The 22,795-nt window shown below is 32.0% G+C and overlaps 4 protein-coding genes across 4 annotated transcripts; 2 read left to right on the top strand and 2 right to left on the bottom strand.

The window, feature by feature from the left end:
- Positions 1–1,175: 1,175 nt before the first annotated feature.
- LOC133323962 (nucleotide exchange factor Sil1-like) lies at positions 1,176–2,664 on the bottom strand. The gene is made up of 2 exons (XM_061532862.1): positions 2,538–2,664; positions 1,176–2,471 (listed from the first exon to the last, which is right to left on the bottom strand). The coding sequence occupies exons 1-2, from the start codon at positions 2,662–2,664 to the stop codon at positions 1,210–1,212; spliced, it is 1,389 nt and encodes a 462-aa protein (XP_061388846.1). The 3' UTR covers positions 1,176–1,209.
- A 648-nt stretch (positions 2,665–3,312) lies between these two features.
- On the top strand, positions 3,313–6,772 carry LOC133323963 (iron-sulfur cluster assembly scaffold protein IscU-like). Its single transcript, XM_061532863.1, has 2 exons — positions 3,313–3,465; positions 6,382–6,772. Exons 1-2 carry the CDS (start codon positions 3,379–3,381, stop codon positions 6,760–6,762), a joined length of 468 nt encoding a protein of 155 aa, XP_061388847.1. The 5' UTR covers positions 3,313–3,378; the 3' UTR covers positions 6,763–6,772.
- Positions 6,773–7,308: 536 nt separating this feature from the next.
- LOC133323967 (vasotab-like) lies at positions 7,309–9,658 on the bottom strand. The gene is made up of 3 exons (XM_061532868.1): positions 9,631–9,658; positions 7,442–7,630; positions 7,309–7,373 (listed from the first exon to the last, which is right to left on the bottom strand). The coding sequence occupies exons 1-3, from the start codon at positions 9,656–9,658 to the stop codon at positions 7,315–7,317; spliced, it is 276 nt and encodes a 91-aa protein (XP_061388852.1). The 3' UTR covers positions 7,309–7,314.
- A 4,131-nt stretch (positions 9,659–13,789) lies between these two features.
- On the top strand, positions 13,790–19,419 carry LOC133323965 (armadillo-like helical domain-containing protein 3). Its single transcript, XM_061532866.1, has 6 exons — positions 13,790–14,058; positions 14,188–14,361; positions 15,983–16,637; positions 16,709–17,162; positions 17,228–17,354; positions 19,011–19,419. The coding sequence occupies exons 1-6, from the start codon at positions 13,791–13,793 to the stop codon at positions 19,394–19,396; spliced, it is 2,064 nt and encodes a 687-aa protein (XP_061388850.1). The 5' UTR covers position 13,790; the 3' UTR covers positions 19,397–19,419.
- The last annotated feature ends 3,376 nt before the right edge of the window (positions 19,420–22,795 follow it).

The raw sequence follows: 22,795 nt of genomic DNA, 5'->3' as shown, positions 1-22,795 counted from the left end.
CATTTCTAAGAATGTTTTACGCTTCTTCAGAATGTCGACTTAGGTTTTGAGTATTTGGAGAGATATTAGAAGAGACGTGGAGGAAATGGTTTTAAAAAATGCACCTTACTTTTATCACCTTAGAAGCTATTCGTTACGAAAGCTATTCGTAAAAAAATCCACTCCGTAAACCCTTAAAAACTATTCTTAAAAAGCCCAGTCCTAAAGCCATACAAAATTATTCTAAAAAATCTAGGCTAAGCTATGCAAAAAATTTAAAAAAATATGCTGTGCTAAAACTTAAAAAAATCCACGCCCTGCCAGCTCACTTTTTCTAAATCTTCAAAAATAATAAAAATATATTTTTTAAATAATCCTTAACAAGTACTAGCGTGAATCGAATCTTTGTTAAAACATTTCCGCCTCGAAATAGAAATATCAATTCGCCCAGATAAATATCCCAATTGAGTTCAAAATGAATTACAGAATTTTGTTTTAAAACTACAGGAAATATTCCAATTAGATGTATTTAATTGGAAGGACATGTTTGGTTCATGTCCTTGATGTAATGCACAGTATATTTTAAATCATAACGTACTGTACCATACATGTGTTGTAGTAGTATCCTTTAGAGAAGAGTTTGGTTGATCTCTTCTCAATCAAAATGAGAATAGTTCCTAGACGAGTTGATGGTCTCCTTCCTAGACGAGTTGAAGGTTGTCTTTATAGACGAGTTGAAGGGCGCCTTTATGGACGAGCAGAACGGCGTGTTTTAGGCAAGCTGATGGGAGTCTTAATAGGTGAGCTGAAGGGCCTTTATAGACTTCCTGAATGGAGTTCATTTCATATATATATATATATATATATTTCTGAATTCTCTTTATAGACAACAAGAAGCAACTATTTAGACCTTTTCAGAAATATTTTTCAAAAGATAAATAAAACTCAGAAAACTTCAATATTTTGTTAATTACATTTTCTTTACATTTATTCTTGTGCAGTCCGAACTTAACGCTTAAATAGGAAATTAAAAAAAATACACCAACACTCTTCCCAAGTATAGAAACTAAATATAATTATTCAAATAGTAAGTCTTCGAAATAAAATAAACAAAAAAGAATTAATCACTAGGAAAATCACAAAGGGTATTGGAACCAGGAAAATAAACTAGAAACTCTAAGAGGAAATAAACAGCCTTTAAGTATTCTTAAGATGATGATACACTGGAGTTTAGAACTCATCATGTCTAATTGATTCAGGATATAATTTATCTATTAGGATTTTTAACAATTTCGAAATATCCAAACGATATTCATCTTCCGATTGTGAATAACGATTTCGTAGTGTCAGGAGGACATGTCGAAATTGTGGACTCTGTGACCACAGAGGTGAACAAAACGATTTTGTATTCTCTAGAGCATTTGTAAAATATTCCAATATATCAGGTGCCTCGAGGAATTCATAGAGATTAGTTGTAACAAGGCCATCCATTGTTTCACAATACGAATTGGCTTCAAGCCATTCGGGGAAACTTAATTCGGCATATTGTGCCGCCGCCAGCGGATCATCATCGGCTGATGATTTGGAGAGAACCAATTCTTTTTCCACAATTATATCACTGATAATGGTAACGGCTTTGGCTTTTATTTTCAATTCTGCTTCTTTACCCAAGACTGAAACCAAGGCTTGTGTTCCCGATGTGGAAAGTATGCGCTGTTGGGCATGTGGAAACTTGCGCAGCAAGCTACTGAAAGCATATAGAGCTGTGGAGAGTTCCTCGGTGCGTGTTGAGCTCATTAGGATTTGTGTGAGATGTGAGCCCACATTACGTTCATACACCTTAATTTGTACTTTGGGATTATTTTGACACATTGCACCGAGGACACGCATAACTTCCACCTTCAAACCCACATGTGTCTGATTGACCAATGTTGGTAATATAACTTGATCCAAACCTCCCTGTTCCACAAACAGCTGGGCATTATCATATTGGGACATTAGATAATTGAAACTTTCCAATATTTGCGTCTGTGTCTTAATGCGGACTTCCATATCTTTGCTATCCTTGGTGATATTATGGAATTCCTCAATCAGTTGTACGATAATTTCACCATCCGACTTAAAAGCTTTACGCATTCCTTCAAATGTCTTCTTCAGCTCTTCATAGGAACGGAATTCGCGCTTTATATTTTGCAATTTCTCCTCGGGATTATAATCAATGCCAATTCGCTTAAGGGCCTCATCCAAATGTTTAACTTTCTTGGGTTGTCCATTTTCACCGTTATAGTCTTCCGGTGCTTCACTGTCGCCCTCTTCGTCTTCCTCCTCTTTAACCATGTCATAGTCATCGGGCAAAACGGATAATGCTCCATCCTTGTGCATAACTTTTAAAGGATCATTGCTACTGTCATCGGTTTCATCCAAAAGTTTAGCTTCCTTCTTTCCGGTTTGCAAATTGATGCGGACATGTAGACCCTGAGGTATTCCTTGACCTATTCCCAAAAAATATAAACAATTAAAAACAACAACAAAAACACATTATTTATGATGTTGGATACCTTCTGGAATTTCCTGCCATTCATGGGTTGCCACAAATGTTTGATTTTTCTTCACTTCGTTACTATCCTTCGTCCATACCGGACTGGTAAATAGTCCCAGCACTATTAGTAGTGTGTACAACTTCATACCGTATTTATTTTATTAATAATTTTGCAAAATATTCGACAATTGTAGAGCGGTTTTAAACATTTACGTGTACATTTTAGTTCACTTGGATGATTCTGCGGTGTGAACTTTTAAAACTAGTTTCATTTGAATAAAGGCCTATAAATAAGGTAAGCCAGCTAGCGAAAAACAGCTGTTTTTCTTTAAAATTTATTTTTTGTTTACCTTTTCATAATGGAAGCCAATTCACAATAAAGTTTTTTTGGCAGCAAACTTAAGAGACAACTGATGTCCAGCTGGTCTCCCTGGACGACCTTATTTATAGACCTTAGAATGTACCAAACAAAAAACAACAAAAAATTTACTGCGAAATATCACCCTTCCAATGAGCATAAATCTAAAAGAGATTGGAATGGCAGTAAATTTGCTGATATCAGCCATAAACAACTGATATCCAGCTGGTTAATAGGCCTTAAATAATTCTACCTCGGAACGGCGAATAATGGAACGATATGAATAAAAAAAATTCTAGTTCCAATTGTTCCATTCTCCGAGTACTCCCTTTGAACTAGTTCCTACCACAGTCGAACTACATAACCCTTATTGCAAATAGAAATATAACTGCGCGTAACAAGAACACGAACCTAGAATATTTCTATTTCACAATATTTTCCAATTTTTGTATGGTGTAAAAAGCAAATATTTAATTTTTGAAATCCCAAATCAATCAAAGCAATGGCATCATTGACCAGAGTATCACGCCTTTTGCAGGCTCCATTGAGACGTGTTCAAAGTATTCCCGTTGCATTATATCACGAGAATGTAAGTATCTTTGTTGATAGATTGTGTGGAATTCTTAACTACAAAAAAAATGATTCCCTTTTTTTCAAAATAGTGTGATTAGTTATTGTTGTTGTTGCTGTACCAGTAATTTATTGTTGCGCTCTGAAGTGGTGCCGAGAAATTTCAAGGTCTAGTTTAGTCAACATGCCTGTTTGTGTTTTTGTTTTGTACTCTATATAGTATAGCGGTGACGATGGGATGAAGGCCCCTTTGCCGGCTGTTATTTTTTTGTTTTGGCAATCTATCAAAATCAAAGTTTATATATGGGAATTTTTTACGGGATAATTAAGGGATTGATGATTTAAATGATGTGGAAAGAAATACCATAAGAAAAGTGGAAAAGTATTGTAGGAATAGATGCAGTATTTGTTCAGAACTTCCGGCAAAGTACAAGTTCAGGGCCTCATCGCAGATCATGGTGGACGTTTTACCATATGTAGTGGTGATTGCAACGATTTTTATTAAGCCCATACTTCCAAAGATACGGCTGTAATTTTACCTTTCGGATTTTTGAAAGATGAAAAACAAATTTTTAGCCGTAGTGGGTTATGATCCGGGTTCTTGGAGATTGAAAAAATATATTTGCAGATAATCTATACTAATAAAAGAGTAAAGAGATTGACTGACTGACTTAACGATTCATCAACGCCCAGACGAAATGACTGAAACTAGAATGTTGAAATTTTGGGTGAGGTTCACTCTTAGTCCAAAGGTGTCAGATATGGTTGGGTTTTTGGAAATTCATACTAGAAGGATACGCACTAAATGAAGTACCATTTGTATTTGGCGAAGCGGTAGAGCTAGAGTATATGTAGCAATGTGTTTTTTAGAAATTAGAACTATGAGTATCCGAAAGTACTAAAATGGACTAAATTTGGTCGATATAAAGGAGGTGGTTTTGTAAGCGTTTAATCATGTATACGAAAAGTACTGAGCAGTACTAAATTTGGTACAATTTGAATTTTGGGGAAACAAATCCTGAAATTTAAAATAACATTACCGTCGTAAAGTCGATTTAGAAATGTGTACTTGTGTGTACGAAAAGTACTAAATAGTACTATATTTGGTACAATTTGGATTTTGGGTTAACCAATAGATCTGGGATCCTGAAAATTGGAGTGTAAGATTGGGAATATGTAGGAAGTATTGGAAAATTGTACTAATGTGTACTATATGGTACCAAATGTGTTGGAGTGTTGTAGGATTGGGGTATGGATGTAGTTTTGGAAATTCATACTTATGAGTACTATATTGTACTATATTTGGTACAATTTGAATTTTGGGTGAATTGATCTGGGATCCTGAAATTTGGAGTAAGGATCATTGTTGAGATATAAGATTGCGATCTGTAGGAAATTTTGGAAATTTCTATTAATGAGTACTAAATGGTACCAAATGTTGATTTGATAGATAGAGCTGGAATCTTGAAATTTGAAGTTAGGATCACTGTTGGGGTGTAAAATGCGGATATATACACGGAGTTTTGGAAATTGGTATTAAATTTCGTACAATTATATTATGGTAAAGCAATCGACCTGGAATCCTGAAATTGGAAAATATTGTATTTCTATTGGATTTATATTAATGTGTACTAGGTGGTACGAAATTTGGGTGAACCTATAGAGCTCTAATCATGAAATTTCGAAATAAGTACTACAAGAGTAGCAAAGGTAAAAAATGGTACCCAAATTAGTGCAAAGCTAGATTTGTATAGTAGTGTTTTTGAGAGTAGTGTTGATATTTGAAGTTAGTTTTATGGTCAATATTGGTGTGTATGTTGATTAGCTCTACTAACAGATGTAGTTCTCTGTGAAAACAAAATAAAATATTCATTCGTCAACGAAGTAGCGGGCATATGCTAGTAAGTTAATATTAGAACATATCCTTCATATAAAGTTTCCATCCCATTTAGGAATTTTAATGTGCTTAGATGCATTTCCCGATACAATTGCCAACCGAAGAGGCTGTAATTTGTGTTTTTCTATGCTCCATATACACTTTGGCCCCATTATATGAATTTTGAATGCACACCCAATGCTAGAGGAAATAAATAATTCGATCTGACTGAACTTAACGATGTTCTTGCTTGTTGTCATTGTGTTGTAGCATTGCATAGCAAGTTTTAGAGGTTGGGACTTTTTGGAAAGAAAAAACTTCCTCAATAAATAATAGTATAAACAGGTCCTCAACGGTAATACCCATATTATCTTAGTTATTTTTAAGAAGTATAGGACAATTCGGGCTCACATCGAATCCTGTAATAAAGGCACCCATGAGCTAATAAAGGATTGGATGCGGTGCTCAGAATGTGCAGAGCCTGTACTATAGTGTACAATCTTCAAGAGGTTTTCTTGAGAAACAATTTAAATGTACAATCTACATCACATAAAAGCAAATTCTTAATGACATCGTGTTTATGCTTTTTAATTCGTTTTTTACTTTTCAACAATTTGACCTATTTCAGAACAATTTCGGTGGAGCTCGAAAAATAAATTGCGCAGTAAAAATTCAATATGTATGATAATAATTTGATTGACGGGTCTTATTTTTATAACCAACTAAATGACTAAGTGCAATAAATATTTCCTACCTAATCCCTTCAGATGAAGCCTTGCTCTCAAGCTAAAACTCCATTCAATTAAAAATTATTTTCTCAAGATTTAATACTTATCTAAAATAACATTTAAATTTAACAACATCTGTTACTGGTCTTCCATCCCGCCCCCTATTTTGTTTTTGTTCATCCTCTTGTACATGTTATTTTTTATTTTGTAAACAATTGACATTATCACACTGGGTCTTCAACTGATAAACACCATGTATGTGATGTTGTTGTTGTTTTATATTAATAATTTATTAATATATATTTATTTGTCTTGTCTACTTTTTCTCTAGGTAGTTGAACACTACGAAAATCCACGTAATGTTGGTTCTTTAGATAAAAAAGACTCGACCGTTGGTACCGGCCTCGTTGGTGCCCCCGCCTGTGGTGATGTGATGAAATTGCAAATTAAAGTAGACGAAAATGGTAAAATCATCGATGCTAAATTTAAAACCTTCGGTTGTGGTTCAGCCATTGCCAGCAGTTCTTTGGCCACCGAATGGGTAAAAGGCAAGACCATCGATGAGGCTGGTAAATTGAAAAATACCGATATTGCCAAGGAGTTGCGTTTGCCTCCCGTCAAGCTACATTGCTCCATGTTGGCTGAGGATGCCATTAAAGCTGCTCTGGCCGATTACAAAGTCAAACAGCAAAAGAAGAAGGATGACAAATAAATGTTTGTAAAATAAACAAAAAAATCAGCCAACTGGAGAAATGATTTTTATTTATTTTGTCTTCAAAGCGACATAACAAACAAACAAAAAAACGAAAATTATCTAGTTATTTTTAGTACTCATAGGGTATGCTCATAGTTTAAACTTGTTGACTAAATATTTTTGTAGAAAATGAAAAAAAAAATATGTGAAAAAGGGCTTTCATGGAAAGTTTTCTTTAACGATAACTATTTAAGATTGAAGATATACAATAAGGACTACAAATACTTTTTGTGTACGAGCGTTTGGAGAAGTAAAAGCTTAAGTCTGATTTAATAATGTACAAGAGATACAGAACGTTGTCATATTTTAATTCAAAAAATGATCAAAGAAGAAATGTGAAAACCGTTTTGCATATTGAATAAAAAACACAGCTTTTTCTTCTTTCTAAGCCTGACATAAAAATAAAATAAATACAAAAATAAAAAATATATGCTTTAACTGTTAAAAAAAATAATAACTTTTTATTGTTGTTATTTTTCATGCATAAAAAATGTTAGATACAAGAACCGTTTAAGATAGACGGACACTGACATTGCCACCACATTCTCCCTTGGATTTCATCTCATAGGCTGTAAAATGGAATTTAAAAGTTTAAAATATTATTTTTTTTATTTTCGTTTTTACAACAAAAACTTACGATCATCACTGTGCTGACAATTATAGTTGCCCATAACACATTCATTGCCAAAGGTCAAAAGTCTCTCCTTATTGCCATTTTTAGCCTTGGCACAAATGGGTTCATATTTCTCACCACAATTTGCTGAACATGCAGGAGCCTGTTTGTTTTTGGCTGGTGTAGCAACGGCTAGAGCAACCAGGCAAATTACTGAAATTAAAAAAGTAAGGAATTTCCAAAGTTTATAATTATAGATTCAATTTTCCAAGGTTATATCGAAAATAAATCTATTATTATTCTATTTTTAGATGACCTATTAGAATCTATTTTTAAAGAAAACGACTTTTACAAAAAATTTGATTTTAAATAATTATTTTTATTTATTTTTTTATGTATGTGTTTGTGAAACATTAAAGTATGGAATTTGTTATAAACAATTTTTTTTCAACATCCAACAGAAACGTGGGGTTTTTAAAGATTTTTTTCAACAGAAGCGTAGATTTTTTAAAGATTTTTTTAAAAGAAGCTTTGAATTTTTTCAACAAAAGCTGGAATTTTTAAAGAGAAATTTCAACAGAAGCGTGGAATTTTTTTCCACAAAAACATGAATTTTTTAAAGAAACATTTCAACAAAAGCATGAATTTTTTTAAAGAAGAAAAAGAAAATTTTCAATAGAAGCGTGTAATTTTTTCAACAAAACAATCCTAGATTTGGTATAGCCCCCATATAACGGTACCACCAAATATTCGGTATTATGAGGATTTTTTACACGTTTTTAAGCAGCTATTCTTCTTCCTATGAAACAGCTGGAGGTATTCTTCTTATAGGAAAGCTAGAGGAATTTTTCGTCCTATAGGAGAGCTGGAGGTCTTCTCTTCCCATAGGAGAACTGTAGGTATTTTTCCTGCTGGTATGCTTCTTCCTGTGGAAGAGCTGCAGGTCTTCTTCCTGTGGTAGACGTGCAGGTATTCTTTTCGATATTTTAATGCTTTTTTGGCATATGTTTCAACTTAATTGGTCGTAATTTGTTATTTTAGGTTGTGGTGTGGTAGTAAATCTTCCTACAAATATTGGCCACCTTTTAGGGAAGCCGCCATATAACGCAACATCTCAATGGTCCGTATTTTAGGGAGCTTGGAAACGTGCTTTAACCAAATTAGCTGTAATTTGATATTTTCGATTCTCATTGAGTAGAAAATCTGTCTACCAAATATTTTCAATATTGGTCCAAGTTTCCGAGTAGCTCCCATATAATGGTACACCCATTATTCGGTATCTTGAGGGAGTTTTAGACAACTTTTTTTAATGAATTGACTCCAATCCCGTTGGGAAGATTTGAAAAATTATGATGAAAAATTATCCATGTTTGTTATGGGGCCTACGGAGCTGTTAGTTGGTATAAACAGATCTGTAAATAGTATTTTTCCCACGTTCATCAGATCCATGCACTTTTAAAAAATTAATTTTAAACAATGAACTTTTAATCCTCTAAAAACCTTAAATTTCTTACGTTTCAAAAAGTTATCTGCAGATTAAAAGCATTTGAAGAGGTCTTCTGCAGACCGAAGATTGTTTGAAATGGTTATTTGTTGATGAAGTTCTTTCAAGGAGACTTGCATTGAAAGAAAATCTTTCATAGACAAAATATTATTCAATAGATAGTTTTTTTAATTATTTCTTTTAAGAGGTATTCTATATTTTTTAATTCCGTTCAATAGTTTTTCTTTGAAGAAAATACATATCAAGCATTTTTTAATATAACTGATATTTGAACATATTGTTGACTAGTGTAATAAAATGTCCAACTTTAATTAATTTTAATTGCAAATGTAGAACACTCTGGATTTGTATTGTTGTTCTTTTATTTTCTCAAATAATTATAATTTAAATGTCCACAGAATTAGTCATCAAATGAGTGAAAAATTGACCAAACCAACAACAAATACAATAATTTTTGCACACAGTCAATTAAAAAACATGGAGGTAACTTCAATTTCGTTGATGTTATCGTCAACAGTTTTCAATTGAAACAATTAAAAATTTAACTACATAGAAATGTCGTACACACATAATTATCAGGTGATTTAAAATTCGTTCAGTTTAATTAATGATTTAGAATAATAATTAAAACCAACTAAGTTAGAATCTCCCAATGCAGATAAGATTCAATATTACTATACTATAAAAATTGATATCAATTAATATTTACCCAAGAATAATCCCAAAGCAAACCGCATCTTTGATTTTGTTTGTTTGAATATCGTCGTCGTACAGAAAATAAATCACAGCTGCTGAAAACAAGTTCAAAGCGAGGTTACACTTCTCAATCTCAACTAAACCTGAAAGCTTGTCAGTTGTTGATTTTATACACGCAAATTAATGATCACAAAAGACAACCGGCCAAAGCCCGGCTGAGTAAACTAATCGACCGTACCGACAAAATAAACAATGGAAGCTTTAAATCCAAAACAATAATACAAACAAAAAATATAAAATAAAACAAATTATGGACATTACGTGCCCGAGAGAGATTTTGTGATGATGTTTGATGTGTTTTTTGTTTTTGCCATCATATTTGTTTGTTTGCCTTCCAGTCTTTTCCCCAAGCTGTATTGTTGTTTCCACGAAACATCTTAACCCTTTAACGGAATTTATCAAATAATAGAGGCATTAAATAAAAAATAGATACATTGGGATGAATAATTTAAAAAAATATATTTATGGTCTGTTCCCGTACTGCAAGAATCTGCTAGATTTTACTATTTTCTTCGATATCATAAAGGAAAATTCGTTATCGTAGTGAAAAGTGGTAAATTCTTACAGTACGGGAACGGACCATTATTCTACAAAAACCCAATTTGTTGAAGGCAAACAAGGGTTTCTTGATTGGATGTTGAAAAAGTATACATACTTCTTTTGGTGTTGAAAGAAAAACCTGAAGAAATAAACTCAACCGCTTGTTGCTACCTAGGTTGCAATTTTGTAATTCATCTCAGGTTGTCGCATCTTGTATTGTTACACCACGCTAACAAATATTCTATAAAAAAATCCACGCCTAGTGTTGGAAAAAATATTCCATGAAAAATCATGAGTTTCCCGCTGTTGTTGGAATAAAATATTATATTAACAATAGAGGACTGTGATCCATACTTTGGGTGTTGCAAAAATATTCCTTCAACATTTATTCAGCTTTAGACGTTGAAATGTTTTTTAGTACACGGTTCCGGTGGCAGTTCTATATTCTTTAAAAATCCAAGGTTAAAAAAAATATTATTTTAACAAGTAATGAAGTCGACACATTCGAAGTTGTATACGTCTTAACACAAGAACATTCAGAATAACGAAAACGTAACCCGACTATTGTAAGAGGGATATGCAAGTTAAAGATCTGCAAGGAGAAAACGAAATCGATTAGCAAATAATATCTTGAAAATAGATCCCTCAATTCCAAATTACGATCACTACATTGTTCCTACCACCAACAAAATACCTATAAAGAGATTCGACTTTAATTTTGCCACCCAATGAGAACTTAAAATATTCAATTAGAGTCAACTCGGTTGAAAAACAAGTCTGGTCTAAACGTGCCTTGCATTATTGTACCATATGCAATGGATAACTTCAGGTGAATAACATTTATATTTTGATTTGACAGAACAGTCCACTTTGAAAAAAATTGTAATCAGCTGTTTGATATGCCCTACCTTGTTAGCTATGCCCTACCATGTAATAGAAAATAGAAAAAAGTAAGGCTTTTAATTTCATTTACTAAATCACAGAACAGAACTTAAAGTAGAAGTATTTATTTAATTGTTTTTAAATTTTCCATAAAATTTGCCATTGATCCGAGATTCAGGTGTTATATTATCTTCCCCATTTGATGTCATTTCTTCCAAATATTCTTCTTGAATTTCTTCATAAAGTTGTTGACGAGTATGCTGCAGAACAATTTCCAATTGATAGTTTCGATAAACACTATACACCAATGCCAGGGAAAATGTCTGGAAACCTAAAAAGATATCAAAAATATAGTTAAGGAAAAGACTCATAAATGGTCATATTCATTTAAAACATACCAAAAATAATAAAAAGTATAACAAAAAATTCAATCGCATGTGACACACCGTCAAAAGAGGCTTTTAAAAAGATATCATCCAATATAACAATACTGCTATAAATTAACACCACAAATGAACCCAAAAGCCAAGGGGCCATACAAGCGGGGCGTTTCTAATTAAAAAAAATATTGTTATTAAACCTTCTTCATAGTAAATATTTTGTTTAATTCGTCTATACCTTCATAATGCCCCATATAAGTAAAACCGATAGTAATGCCATTATAAAACACATTATCGTATAGATCGTACAATACAGTTCTCGATATTCCCGTTGTTCATAACTCCTATAAATATCCCGGTAATCATCATAGTCATATTGTGCAAATCGATCATATTCCAAATTTTCAAGAATAACAGCAGCAACCATAGAATAAATGAAAATATTCAGACATCCAATGATAATGGCAGTTTGAGTGCGATTAAACCAGGACAACATTGTTTGCCCAGAGAAATAAAAGATCCGATTGGGTGCTAACTGACAGATGTGTGTATTATCATCGCACCGAGCTCTGAGAATAAACTAAATTTAATTAAGCTCACAACGCAATGTCTTGCGGTAAATGCATTCATAATTCATTATCAAAAAATACCGAATCGTGTGAGTGAGACGTTCAGAGATGTCACTACAAGATTCCAAGATGTCGGTGTTGATTAAAAAAAAACGCGCACCATGAGAATAGTTCAAAAATATTACTTAAATAATCTAATCTTAAGTTGGGTCATATAGAAAATTGCCTTTAAATAATTTGGACCTCTGTAATTTTGGATTTGGGAAAGGTTTTCTTTACATTGTCCATGTTTTTGTTGTTTTTGAAAAATTTCTCTTTAGATAAAAAAAAAACATTTAAGGAGTTTAAGGACGTCGTTGCATCCCAGTTTTATTCAATTATATGTGTGGACACCTGTCTTAAATTGAGTTTCGAAATTATAAGTCTAAACTCCGTAGATTGAAACAGCCTGGTGTTGATATTAAGGTCGAAGTCGTTTAATATTTGGCTTTCTTGTATACCTTGCCTTGATAAAAATGTATTATTTTAAACCCCTGAGCTTTTTTTTGTCCCTGAGAAAATATTAAAAAACAATATCCACCCTTGCGGAAATATTATTATATTCTTGCGAATAAATCGAAAAGAAAAATATCCACGCTTTGATTATTTGTGAGAGAATATATAATAAATTCCACGCTTTAATTTTTCTTAAAAAATATTTAAAAAATCCGTGCCTTGATAATTTTCCTTAAAAATAATTATTAAAGATATTCCTTAAAAATATTTATTAAAAACTCATGCCGTGATATTCCTAGGAAAAAATACTTAGTCACGTCACGTCTTCATATTCATTGATTTTTATTTCCTTTTTATAACCATTTTCAATCTTTTTTAGGTGGTATTCCCGAAAATGCACTATTTGTGTGCCTAAAATTATATTAATTTTCGTAAAAGGTACCGAAAATGTCTTTCAAAATGTTCTGCTAGAATATTTAATGATGAACACCCTATTCGATGCCTTCGTCAAGCTATTATGTGATCCCAAGCTAAGACCCAACATGGTCATGATATCGTTATACTTGATACGATATTAATAAATTGAGTCGTTTATTTTGAAAGTGGTTTAAATCGATTTTAGGTTCTGATACAAAACTTGATTTTCTAGAAAAGTTTACAAAACATATCACGTTATGTATTCTATCATGTTTAATATTTTAAAATATTTCTACATTAGAAATAATGGACTTAAAACACTTTCAAAATAAACGGCTCATATCGTAAACACGAAGCTACAAATCTTTATATTCATATTGGCCGATGACTTGGCTTTGAATGGCGATCTGAAATTCTCACACACACATTCGGGGTTCTGTACAAACATAAATAAAATCCTTTAAAAATTCAACATCAATTGCTGTACAAAAAGTTTCTCCCTTTCATTAAAAAATCCAAATGTCTAAACAACCCTTAATCATAAAAGAACAGCTGTTCCGCTGTCAAACGTCAATGTCATACCTCTTTTACCCACATCATTCGTAAACAATCCCATTTAGTCTCCATCCCACCTCATTCGTAACTTTCGGTTCTCCACTTTGACTTCTTCTTTATCGGGCATTTTGTCTTCTCTTCCCATTCGTCATTGCGAATGACGTTTTCACAATTGACAGCGACCAACCAACAAAAGAAAAAGGATAGTTTCCAGATTCTATTGAAAAAATTAAAATTACACAAAATAAACATTAAAAACAATTCCCACAACAACAATGACTTCACGTAAACGCAGTGGTAGTGGTTCCTCAAAAAGACCCAAAGAAAAAGTTGTCTATATCTATGAGCTGTTCTTTCGTGGTGAAGATCCTAGTCAAGAACGTCGTCCTGAATATTCCGAGTTTTGGAATGAATTCTTTCTGCTGCAACCAAATGTTGAAGCATTGGAGGGTGAAATTACCAAGCTGACAAGTGAACAATTCGCTTTGGTTAAGCCCAATTTAAATATGATTTTCCAGAAATGTATAGAAATGTTGGATACCGGTGAGTAGAGGAGGAGGTGACAATAACACAGAATTCATGCTGTGTTGTTGTGTGGACACCAGATTTTCAAAAGCAACAGGGTGTGGCTTTATTTATTAATAATAATTCTTTTATTTATTTATTATATAGATCATCCGAAACGTTTGTGCAATAGCCTTCAAACACTGTGCTCCATGTTCTATGGCATATTTAAAAAATCGACTGCAGATACCTCATATGATATACTGAATGATATATTCGGTTATGAACATATGGACAAATGGATGAAACAGTTAATGGATCATTGTAATCGTATACTTTTAGGTGAGTTGTTATGGAAATATTTAGTGTTAAGAATATTGGAATATAGTTCCATGTAGGGTTTTAGATATTTTGTATAAGCTGCAAAGAGGCAGTGAAACCGATTGTAAACAAATTTGATCATGACTTGTATGTGATTTTAAAATTACTCTCATATTTTTAAAATAACCTATATTATATTAATAGATCATTTGTTTAGTGCAACCAGGACGCCATATGAAACAATATTAAAAATTCTTAATATTTACCAAGAACTGAGCGGATGTTTAATGAACTAAATGTGGTGGCAGGGTTTTATCTGACCATATCGGGATGAAAGCAGACGTAATTTTCTTTCAAAGTCAGTCGTCCTAACACCACAGATCTCAGATTCAAAGAACTCTATCTGGTGGTCAACAGATTAATCGTGCAGTATTTGAGGCGGATGATGGGAACTCAATCGCGTTTCCCGACGAAGCATTAACTGATCCAAAGATTCCGTTTTTTAACCGATAGATTATCATGCATTCCGAGAGTGACAGGGCGCCGAGGTCTATGTCATTTCTGTCGCCAATAGGGAGGACATTTGAGGTATTACTCCTCTCCAGTAGCTGGAGGATGAAATGACACGTAATTTTCTTTCAAAGTCAGCCGTTCTAACACCGCAGATCTCAGATTCAAGGAACTCTAGCTGGTGGTCAGCAGATTAATTGCGTAGTATGGGAGATGGATGATGGGACCTCAATGGCTTTTCTCGACGAACAATTTACTGATCCAAAGATATCGTTATTTTAACCGATAACTTATCATGCATTCCGAGAGTGACAGGGCGCCGAGGTCAATGTCACTTCTATCGCCAGTGAGGTATATCCTCTCCAGTAAGCCGAGGACTAAAATCCAGAGCAGGTCCTGTTATAGAACAGTGTTAGTAGCCCTTGACCGATCATAAACCTTTCATACCACCAGTGATACTATAATGTTTGAGGACGTCGAAAATCATTCCCTCCGGTCTAATGGGAAACGTTTGATAGTTTTATTACATGTGTAGGTAGTGCGGAATAAGAACTCCAAACTCCTATACCCAGATGGATATCTCATCAAACTTTCTTTAAAAATATTAAAAAGTCCACGCCATGATAGTCCTTAAAATTATCAAAAAAATCGACGCCTTGATTGTGCTTAAAAATTCTTAAAAAAATCCCCGCCTGAATAGTCCTTAAAATTGTTAAAAAATCCACGCCCTGATAGTCCTTAAAAAATATTAAAAATCTAAGCATTGATAGTCCTTAAAAAATCCTCAGCTTGATAGTCCTTAAAAAATATTTAACAAATCCACGCCTTGATAGTTCTTAAAAATATTTAAAAAATCCATGACTTGATAGTCCTTAAAAATTACTAAAAAATCCATGACTTGATAGTCCTTAAAAATTATTAAAAAATGTATGCCGTGTAAGTCCTTTAAAATTTCAAAAAATCCAAGCTGGATAGTCCTATAAAAAATCCAAGGTTTCATAGTCCTTGGAAAAAATATTTATAAAAAAGCCATAGATAGTCCTTGAAAAAAATAATTATTATATATATATATATATATATGTTGTTTTTTTTTATTTTTTACTCAAATTTATTTTTCTTCTTCTCTTCCCAGGTGATGTTCCCGAAAATGCACGCTTTATGTGCCTCAAATTATTATTGGTTCTAGTAACGGGTACGGATAATGTCAGTCAAAATGTCCTCTTAGAATATTTAATGATGAACACCCTGTTCGATGCCTTTGTCAAGTTGCTGAGTGATCCAACGCTAAGAGCCCAACATGGTCATGATATTGTTATACTTCTCACCATTTTGGTAAATTATCGTAAACATGAAGCTACAAATCCTTATATAGTGCAATTATCCATATTAGCCGATGAATTGGCTCTGAATGGATATGGTCAAATGATATCGCAATCATTAATTGATTTTTGTCGCCAATATATGCAAAGCCTTAATAATGCACAATCATCATCGTGGTTCTCATCGCTATCGAATATTGTTGGTAATATGTTTGTATCGGATGAGGGCTGTGAACGTGTACAACAAATAAAAGCCAATAATGGTTTGCTATTGGCACTCTATGAGGCAGTGCATTTAAATCGAAATTTTATCACAACATTGTCACATACACAAACCGAATCCAGTGCACCTCCTTCGCCCAGTAATACATTAAGCTTAACCCAGCCGGTGCCGGATTTGGCAAATGCACCCATTATCGATATGACACAATATCCAACGAATTTGCTGGTGGCTGTATTTCAATATTGGTAAGTTCATTTAAATTTTTTTACAACATTCATCAGTACTAATTATTCTCTTTGTTTTTTTTTTTTTTCAGTTCCATAGTAATGCAGGATAACAAAAACGAATCCAGTGTGGCCAATTTGAAATTATGTTTCCTCATATTAACCTGCATTTCTGAAGATCAATATGCCAATTCCATGATGCATGACAGTAATTTAACATTTAAAGTTATGCTGCATAGAGCCCAAATGCGTCATCGTAAATTAAATGTTGATCGTGTGGGTAAATCCCAACCACTGGCTGCTACATTATTAGATCTTTTGGTTGAGTTTATTGTATCACATTTAATGAAGAAATTCCCCATGGAATTGTATTTGCTGTGTGTTGGCGTCATACATCGTGTGTTGTGCTATCAAAAACGTTGTCGTGTACGTTTGAATTACCCCTGGAAAGAATTATGGTCTGCGCTAATTGGTTTACTAAGGTTTTTGGTGAATCAAGAACAAACATTGGTGAAGAAATGCAATATTTTCCATTTATCACTGCAGGTAGGGTGAATTAATTTTTGTATTTTATATAGGAAATTTAATTTATTTATTTGTTTAATTTTTAGGTGGTAAATATTTTCAATTTGTTTATAACATATGGCGATACATTTCTGGCAACCACAAATAGTTATGATGAACTCTATTATGAATTGAATCGGGAGGAGAAAGTTTTCACCGAATTGCATGCAATGGGTATGTGAAAATACTAATAAAAAACCTCAACTATTAAGAAGACCTAGTAAGAGGATATACGATTTAAATAACATTGAAAACAATATTAGAAAAACACTACTCAATAGCCCACAAGCCCCTAGGTATTGGTAGTTCTTGGAAAAATAGTTTTTAACCCCACGCCTTGGCAGTACTTATTTATAAATAGTATAGTATAATAGAAGGATATACGATTTAAATGTTGATAGTCAAAGAAATAATATTTTTTAAATAGTCATTCAAAATATTTAAAAAAACCAACGCTTTGATAGTCCTTTTTAAAAAATCCACGTCTTGATAGTCCTTTTTAAAAAATCCACGCCTTGATAGTCCTTTTTAAAAAATCCACGTCTTGATAGTCCTTTTTAAAAAATCCACGCCTTGATAGTCCTTTTTAAAAAATCCACGTCTTGATACTCCTTTTTAAAAAATCCACGTCTTGATATTCCTTTTTAAAAAATCCACGCCTTGATAGTCCTTTTTAAAAAATCCACGTCTTGATAGTCCTTTTTAAAAAATCCACACCTTGATAGTCCTTTTTAAAAAATCTACGTCTTGATAGTCCTTTTTAAAAAAATCCACGTTTTGATAGTCCTTTTTCAAAAAATCCACGTCTTGATAGTCCTTTTTAGAAAATCCACGCCTTGAAAAAAAATATTTTTTTAAATCCACGCCTTTATAGTCCTTGAAAAAATATATTTTTTTAAATCCACGCCTTTATAGTCCTTGAAAAAATATATTTTTTTAAATCCACGCCTTTATAGTCCTTGAAAAAATATATTTTTTTAAATCCACGCCTTTATAGTCCTTGAAAGGAATATTTTTTAAAAAATTCACGCCTTGATAGTCTATTGGAGGTCCTTGGACAAATATTTAAAAGTAAAGTTCGGCAATTGAAGGTATTTGCAAAATATTTAAAATTAATCCGGGCTTAATGAAGGTCCTTGAGGAATATTTTAAAGTAGTCCAGACCTATTGAAGGTCCTATGAAAAATATTTTAAAGTAATCCGCGATTGTTGAAGGCACCTTCAAAAAATATCTTTATCAAATTCATACCCATTGAAAGCACAATATTTCCAAAAAATCTACGCCTATTGAAGGTCCTTGGTAAAATATTTCAAAAATATACACGCATATGGAATGTCCTTTGCAAAATATGTTAAACAAATCCACACCGATTGAAGGTTCTTTAAAAAAATATTTTAGACAAATCCACGCCTATTAAAGGTCCTTGAAAAAATATTTTTGACAAATCCATACTTCAAAGACTATTTTAGACAAATCCACGCCTTTTCATGGTCCTTGAATAAATATTCAAGCCTATTGAAGGTCCTTGAATAAATATCCACGCCTATTGAAGGTCCTTAAATAATTATCCGCATTGAAAACATAATTTTTAAAAAATCTACGCATTGAAATTTTTTTTAAAAAAATCCACGCCTCAAAAAAATATTTTTTTTAAAAAATCCACGCCTTGAAAAAAATATTTTTTAAACAAAATTCATGCCTTGAAATGATATTTTTTAAAAAATACAGGCTTTGAATTTTTTTTAAATGTACGCTTCGAAGAAATGTATAATTTTTTTAATCAAACACCTTCATTTCTAACTAATCAATTTTAATTGTTTATTTTCTAGTTCTCCGCTATACCACCATGCCCGACTGTGAATATAAAGATGATGTCATTAAACTATTAAATGCCTTGGTGAATATTTTGGCAATTGTTAAACATTTTCAAAATAAAATCAAAGAATGGCTAGCCGAACAGGGCCTATCGACACCCACCGAAGAACAAATTCTCGATGTGGTGAGGAAAAATTACGATTTAACGCTAAAACTGCAAGATTCCCTAGATCATTATGATCGTTATGCGGAGGCACCACATCACACAACATTTTTCAAAACCATGGTACGAGACGTTGTGGCCGATACACGTAAACAAATCTATGGCTATGTTAAGGACGCTGTATCAACTATACCTGAACCCGATGCCATGTTAACATCAACATCCTCCAATTCGTAAAAGGTGTATATTTATATATATTTTTATCCCCTACTCATCAATTTGTTAAATTTTTTATGATATCCCCCCAAACCCCTTTATCATATAGTGAATTATCTTTAACGAAATGAAAATATGACTGTTTTTTATTATTATTCCTTTTCTATCTTTATGGCATATGAAGTTTACAATAATAATAATGATAATGTATTATTTCTCGTAGCTATTTAAAAATTATATTATATAATGTACAATAATATGTACGACTGTTGTCGCCTAAACGAAAACCTTAAGTAAATCACTTTGTTTTTTTATCTTTGATGCATATACATTTTTTAATAAAATAAATTTAGATAAAATTTGCAATTATATATAAACAAAAAATATTAGTAATCGTAAATATATATTGAGAAAATATACAAACAAATCTATTAACTACTAATAATAATAAATAAATATATTTATTTAAGAATAATTTAAAATTGAAATTTACATTTTTTGGTAAGGTAAGTTACAACGTAATTTTTCCAATAGCTGAACAAACTGAATCAATATTTTGTTTGTACAGTTGTTCGTCTGGGTAGTTAAATAAATTTAAAGCATATCTTAAGGCGCCAAACATTATTTGGTTAAACAGTTCTGTTGTAGTTACTAGTGTGCTTTTAAGTAACGCCTAAAAGTATGCTTTACTTTATACCGATTTCTTAATTTCACATTAGCAAGAACGTAGATATGTGGCAACATTGTTGCTATTTTGCATTTTGGAGAAAACCAAAAATCGCCGTTTTTCATTTTGTGGTACCAAGCGCCCAGAACTGCGCAGCAGCTATATTTTGACACAAGGTAAACTTCGAATGGCTATAACTCAGCAATGACTGGATGGATTTGGATGAAAATTTCTTTAGGTTTTAGCGGAAAATATGTAGTATTTGACTGAATTGTCTTTAAGGTCCATAGATGTCAAATTCATATAGATTTTTAGTTGTTTTTGAAAAGATCTTCAATGTCCTATAATTGGCTGAAATTTTGTTGGATTTTTAAAAAAAATGTATAGGTATATAAACGATATTAAGGAATTGTGGAAATTAACTGATTATTTTGATTTGGTTGAGAGGATTATATAGAAAAAAGAAAATATAAAATCATTACCAATCAAAAAACGTTTAAAAAAGAGCCATGCTTAGATATGAAACACGCTTGGAAAATAAATAAAAAACAAAGAATCTGAATGGAAGACTTTAAGAAAAAATATTTATAAGTAGTATACGCCTATTGAAGGTCCTTGGACAAATATTTAAAAGTAAATTTCGGCAATTGAAGGTCCTTGCAAAATATATAAAAGTAATCCGGGCTTAATGAAGGTCCTTGGAAAATATTTAAAAGTAATTCGCGACTATTGAAGGTCCTTGAACAAATATTTAAAAGTAAATTTCGGCAATTGAAGGTCCTTGCAAAATATATAAAAGTAATCCGGGCTTAATGAAGGTCCTTGGAAAATATTTAAAAGTAATTCGCGACTATTGAATGCACTCTGACCCACGCCTATTGAGGGTCCTTGAAAAAATATTTTAAACAAATCTACGCCTATTGAATGGACTTTGACCCACGCCTATTGAGGGTCCTTGAAAAAATATTTTAAACAAATCTACGCCTATTGAAGGCACTTTGACCCACGCCTATTGAAGGTCCTTGAAAAAATATTTTAAACAAATCTACGCCTATTGAAGGTCCTTGGCAAAATATTTTAATCAAATCTACGCCTATTGAAGGTCCTTGAAAAAATATTTTAATCAAATCCATGCCCATTGTATGTCCCTGGCAAAACTATTTTAAACAAATCCACGCCCATTGTATGTCCTTGGCAAAAGAAATCCTCGCCTATTGAAGGTTCTTGGCAACATATTTTAAACAAATCCACGCCTATTGAAGGCAATTGGACCCACGCCTATTGAAGGTCCTTGGCAAAATATTTTAAACAAATCCACGCCTATTAAAGGCACTTGGACCCACGCCTATTGAAGGTCCTTGGCAAAATATTTTAAACAAATCCACGCCTATTGAAGGTCCTTGGCAAACTATTTAAAAAAAATTTACGCCTATTGAAGGTCCTTGAAAAATTGTTTTAAACAAATGTAGGCCTATTGAATGCACTTGGACCCACACCCATTGAAGATCCTTGGCAAAATATTTTAAGAAATCTACGCCTATTGAAGGTCCTTGAAAAATTATTTTAAACAAATGTACGCCCATTGAAGGTACTTGGACCCGTGCCTATTGAAGGTTTATTGTTTAATATATGTATGTAATCGTTAAAAGTATATAGTTAAGGACATTTAAGTGATGACTGTAAAAAAATGTACGCCTATTGAAGGTCCTTGAAAATTGTTTTAAGACAAATGTAGGCAAAATATTTTAATGCAAATCTACACCTATTGAAGGTCCTTGGCAAAATATTTTAAACAAATCTACGCTTTTTGAAGGTTTATTGTTTAATACATGTATATAATCGTTAAAAGTATATAGTTAAGGACATTTAAATGATGACTGTAATTCCTTTTTATAAAAAAATACAATTATTATTTTTTTTATTTTTAAATTTTTTATTGAAGCTTTTGTTTTTTTGTTCTTGTTTGTATTTTGTAATGATTTATATTTATCTCTGTAGTGGAGTATGTTGTCGTATTGTAAATATGTATGTAATGTATGTATATATAGAATATAAATGTGTGAATAGTGTAGCTATATATAATATAATAATATTAATATTATTTTATAGGATTACAAACAAATTATAATTTTCTTTTTTTCTGTTTTGTTGATTTAACACGACGACGAGGTTTGCTTTTTAAAACATTAAAAAAAATAATAATATAACATTTAATTCATTTTGCGTTACATTTAAATTGGTTGCAATATTTTTTTTGTAATATTTAACCATTTTACAATTAATGAAATAACTAAAATAATGATAATCTTTTAAAATATATTTAAAGCATATATATAGTATTTATATAGGGAGAACATAAAAATATGAATAAAAAATTATTCGTTCGAGAAAGAACAGAAATAAACATTTAAAATGCTTACAAAATTAATTAAAACAATTAAATGAGACTACACAAAGAGAAATCAATGAAATTTTCATTGATTTGTGTGTGTGAGAAAAAAAGTTGGAATCTTAACGCAAAATTAATTTATATGTAATATAATTAATGTATGATGATAATAAAAACAAGAATATATATAATAAATTCAATAATTATAAATAATAGCAATAAATTATTTACAAAATACATGCGCTATATGTCAATAGGATTTGTTGCAAAACTTAAATTGTAAAATATTTAGCTTGTCGTTTTCCTTTCAAAATCATAGTATGGTTATCATTTCCTTTTGAAAGTCGTTCGTTTTTTCTTTTAT

The sequence above is a fragment of the Musca vetustissima genome, unplaced genomic scaffold, assembly GCF_032173495.1.
Source record: "Musca vetustissima isolate MV318-11 ecotype Yass unplaced genomic scaffold, APGP_CSIRO_Mvet_v1 utg6932, whole genome shotgun sequence".
Taxonomy (NCBI): domain Eukaryota; kingdom Metazoa; phylum Arthropoda; class Insecta; order Diptera; family Muscidae; genus Musca; species Musca vetustissima.
The sequence above is the reverse complement of the archived record's forward strand: the minus strand, read 5'-3'. Positions and strand labels throughout refer to the sequence as shown.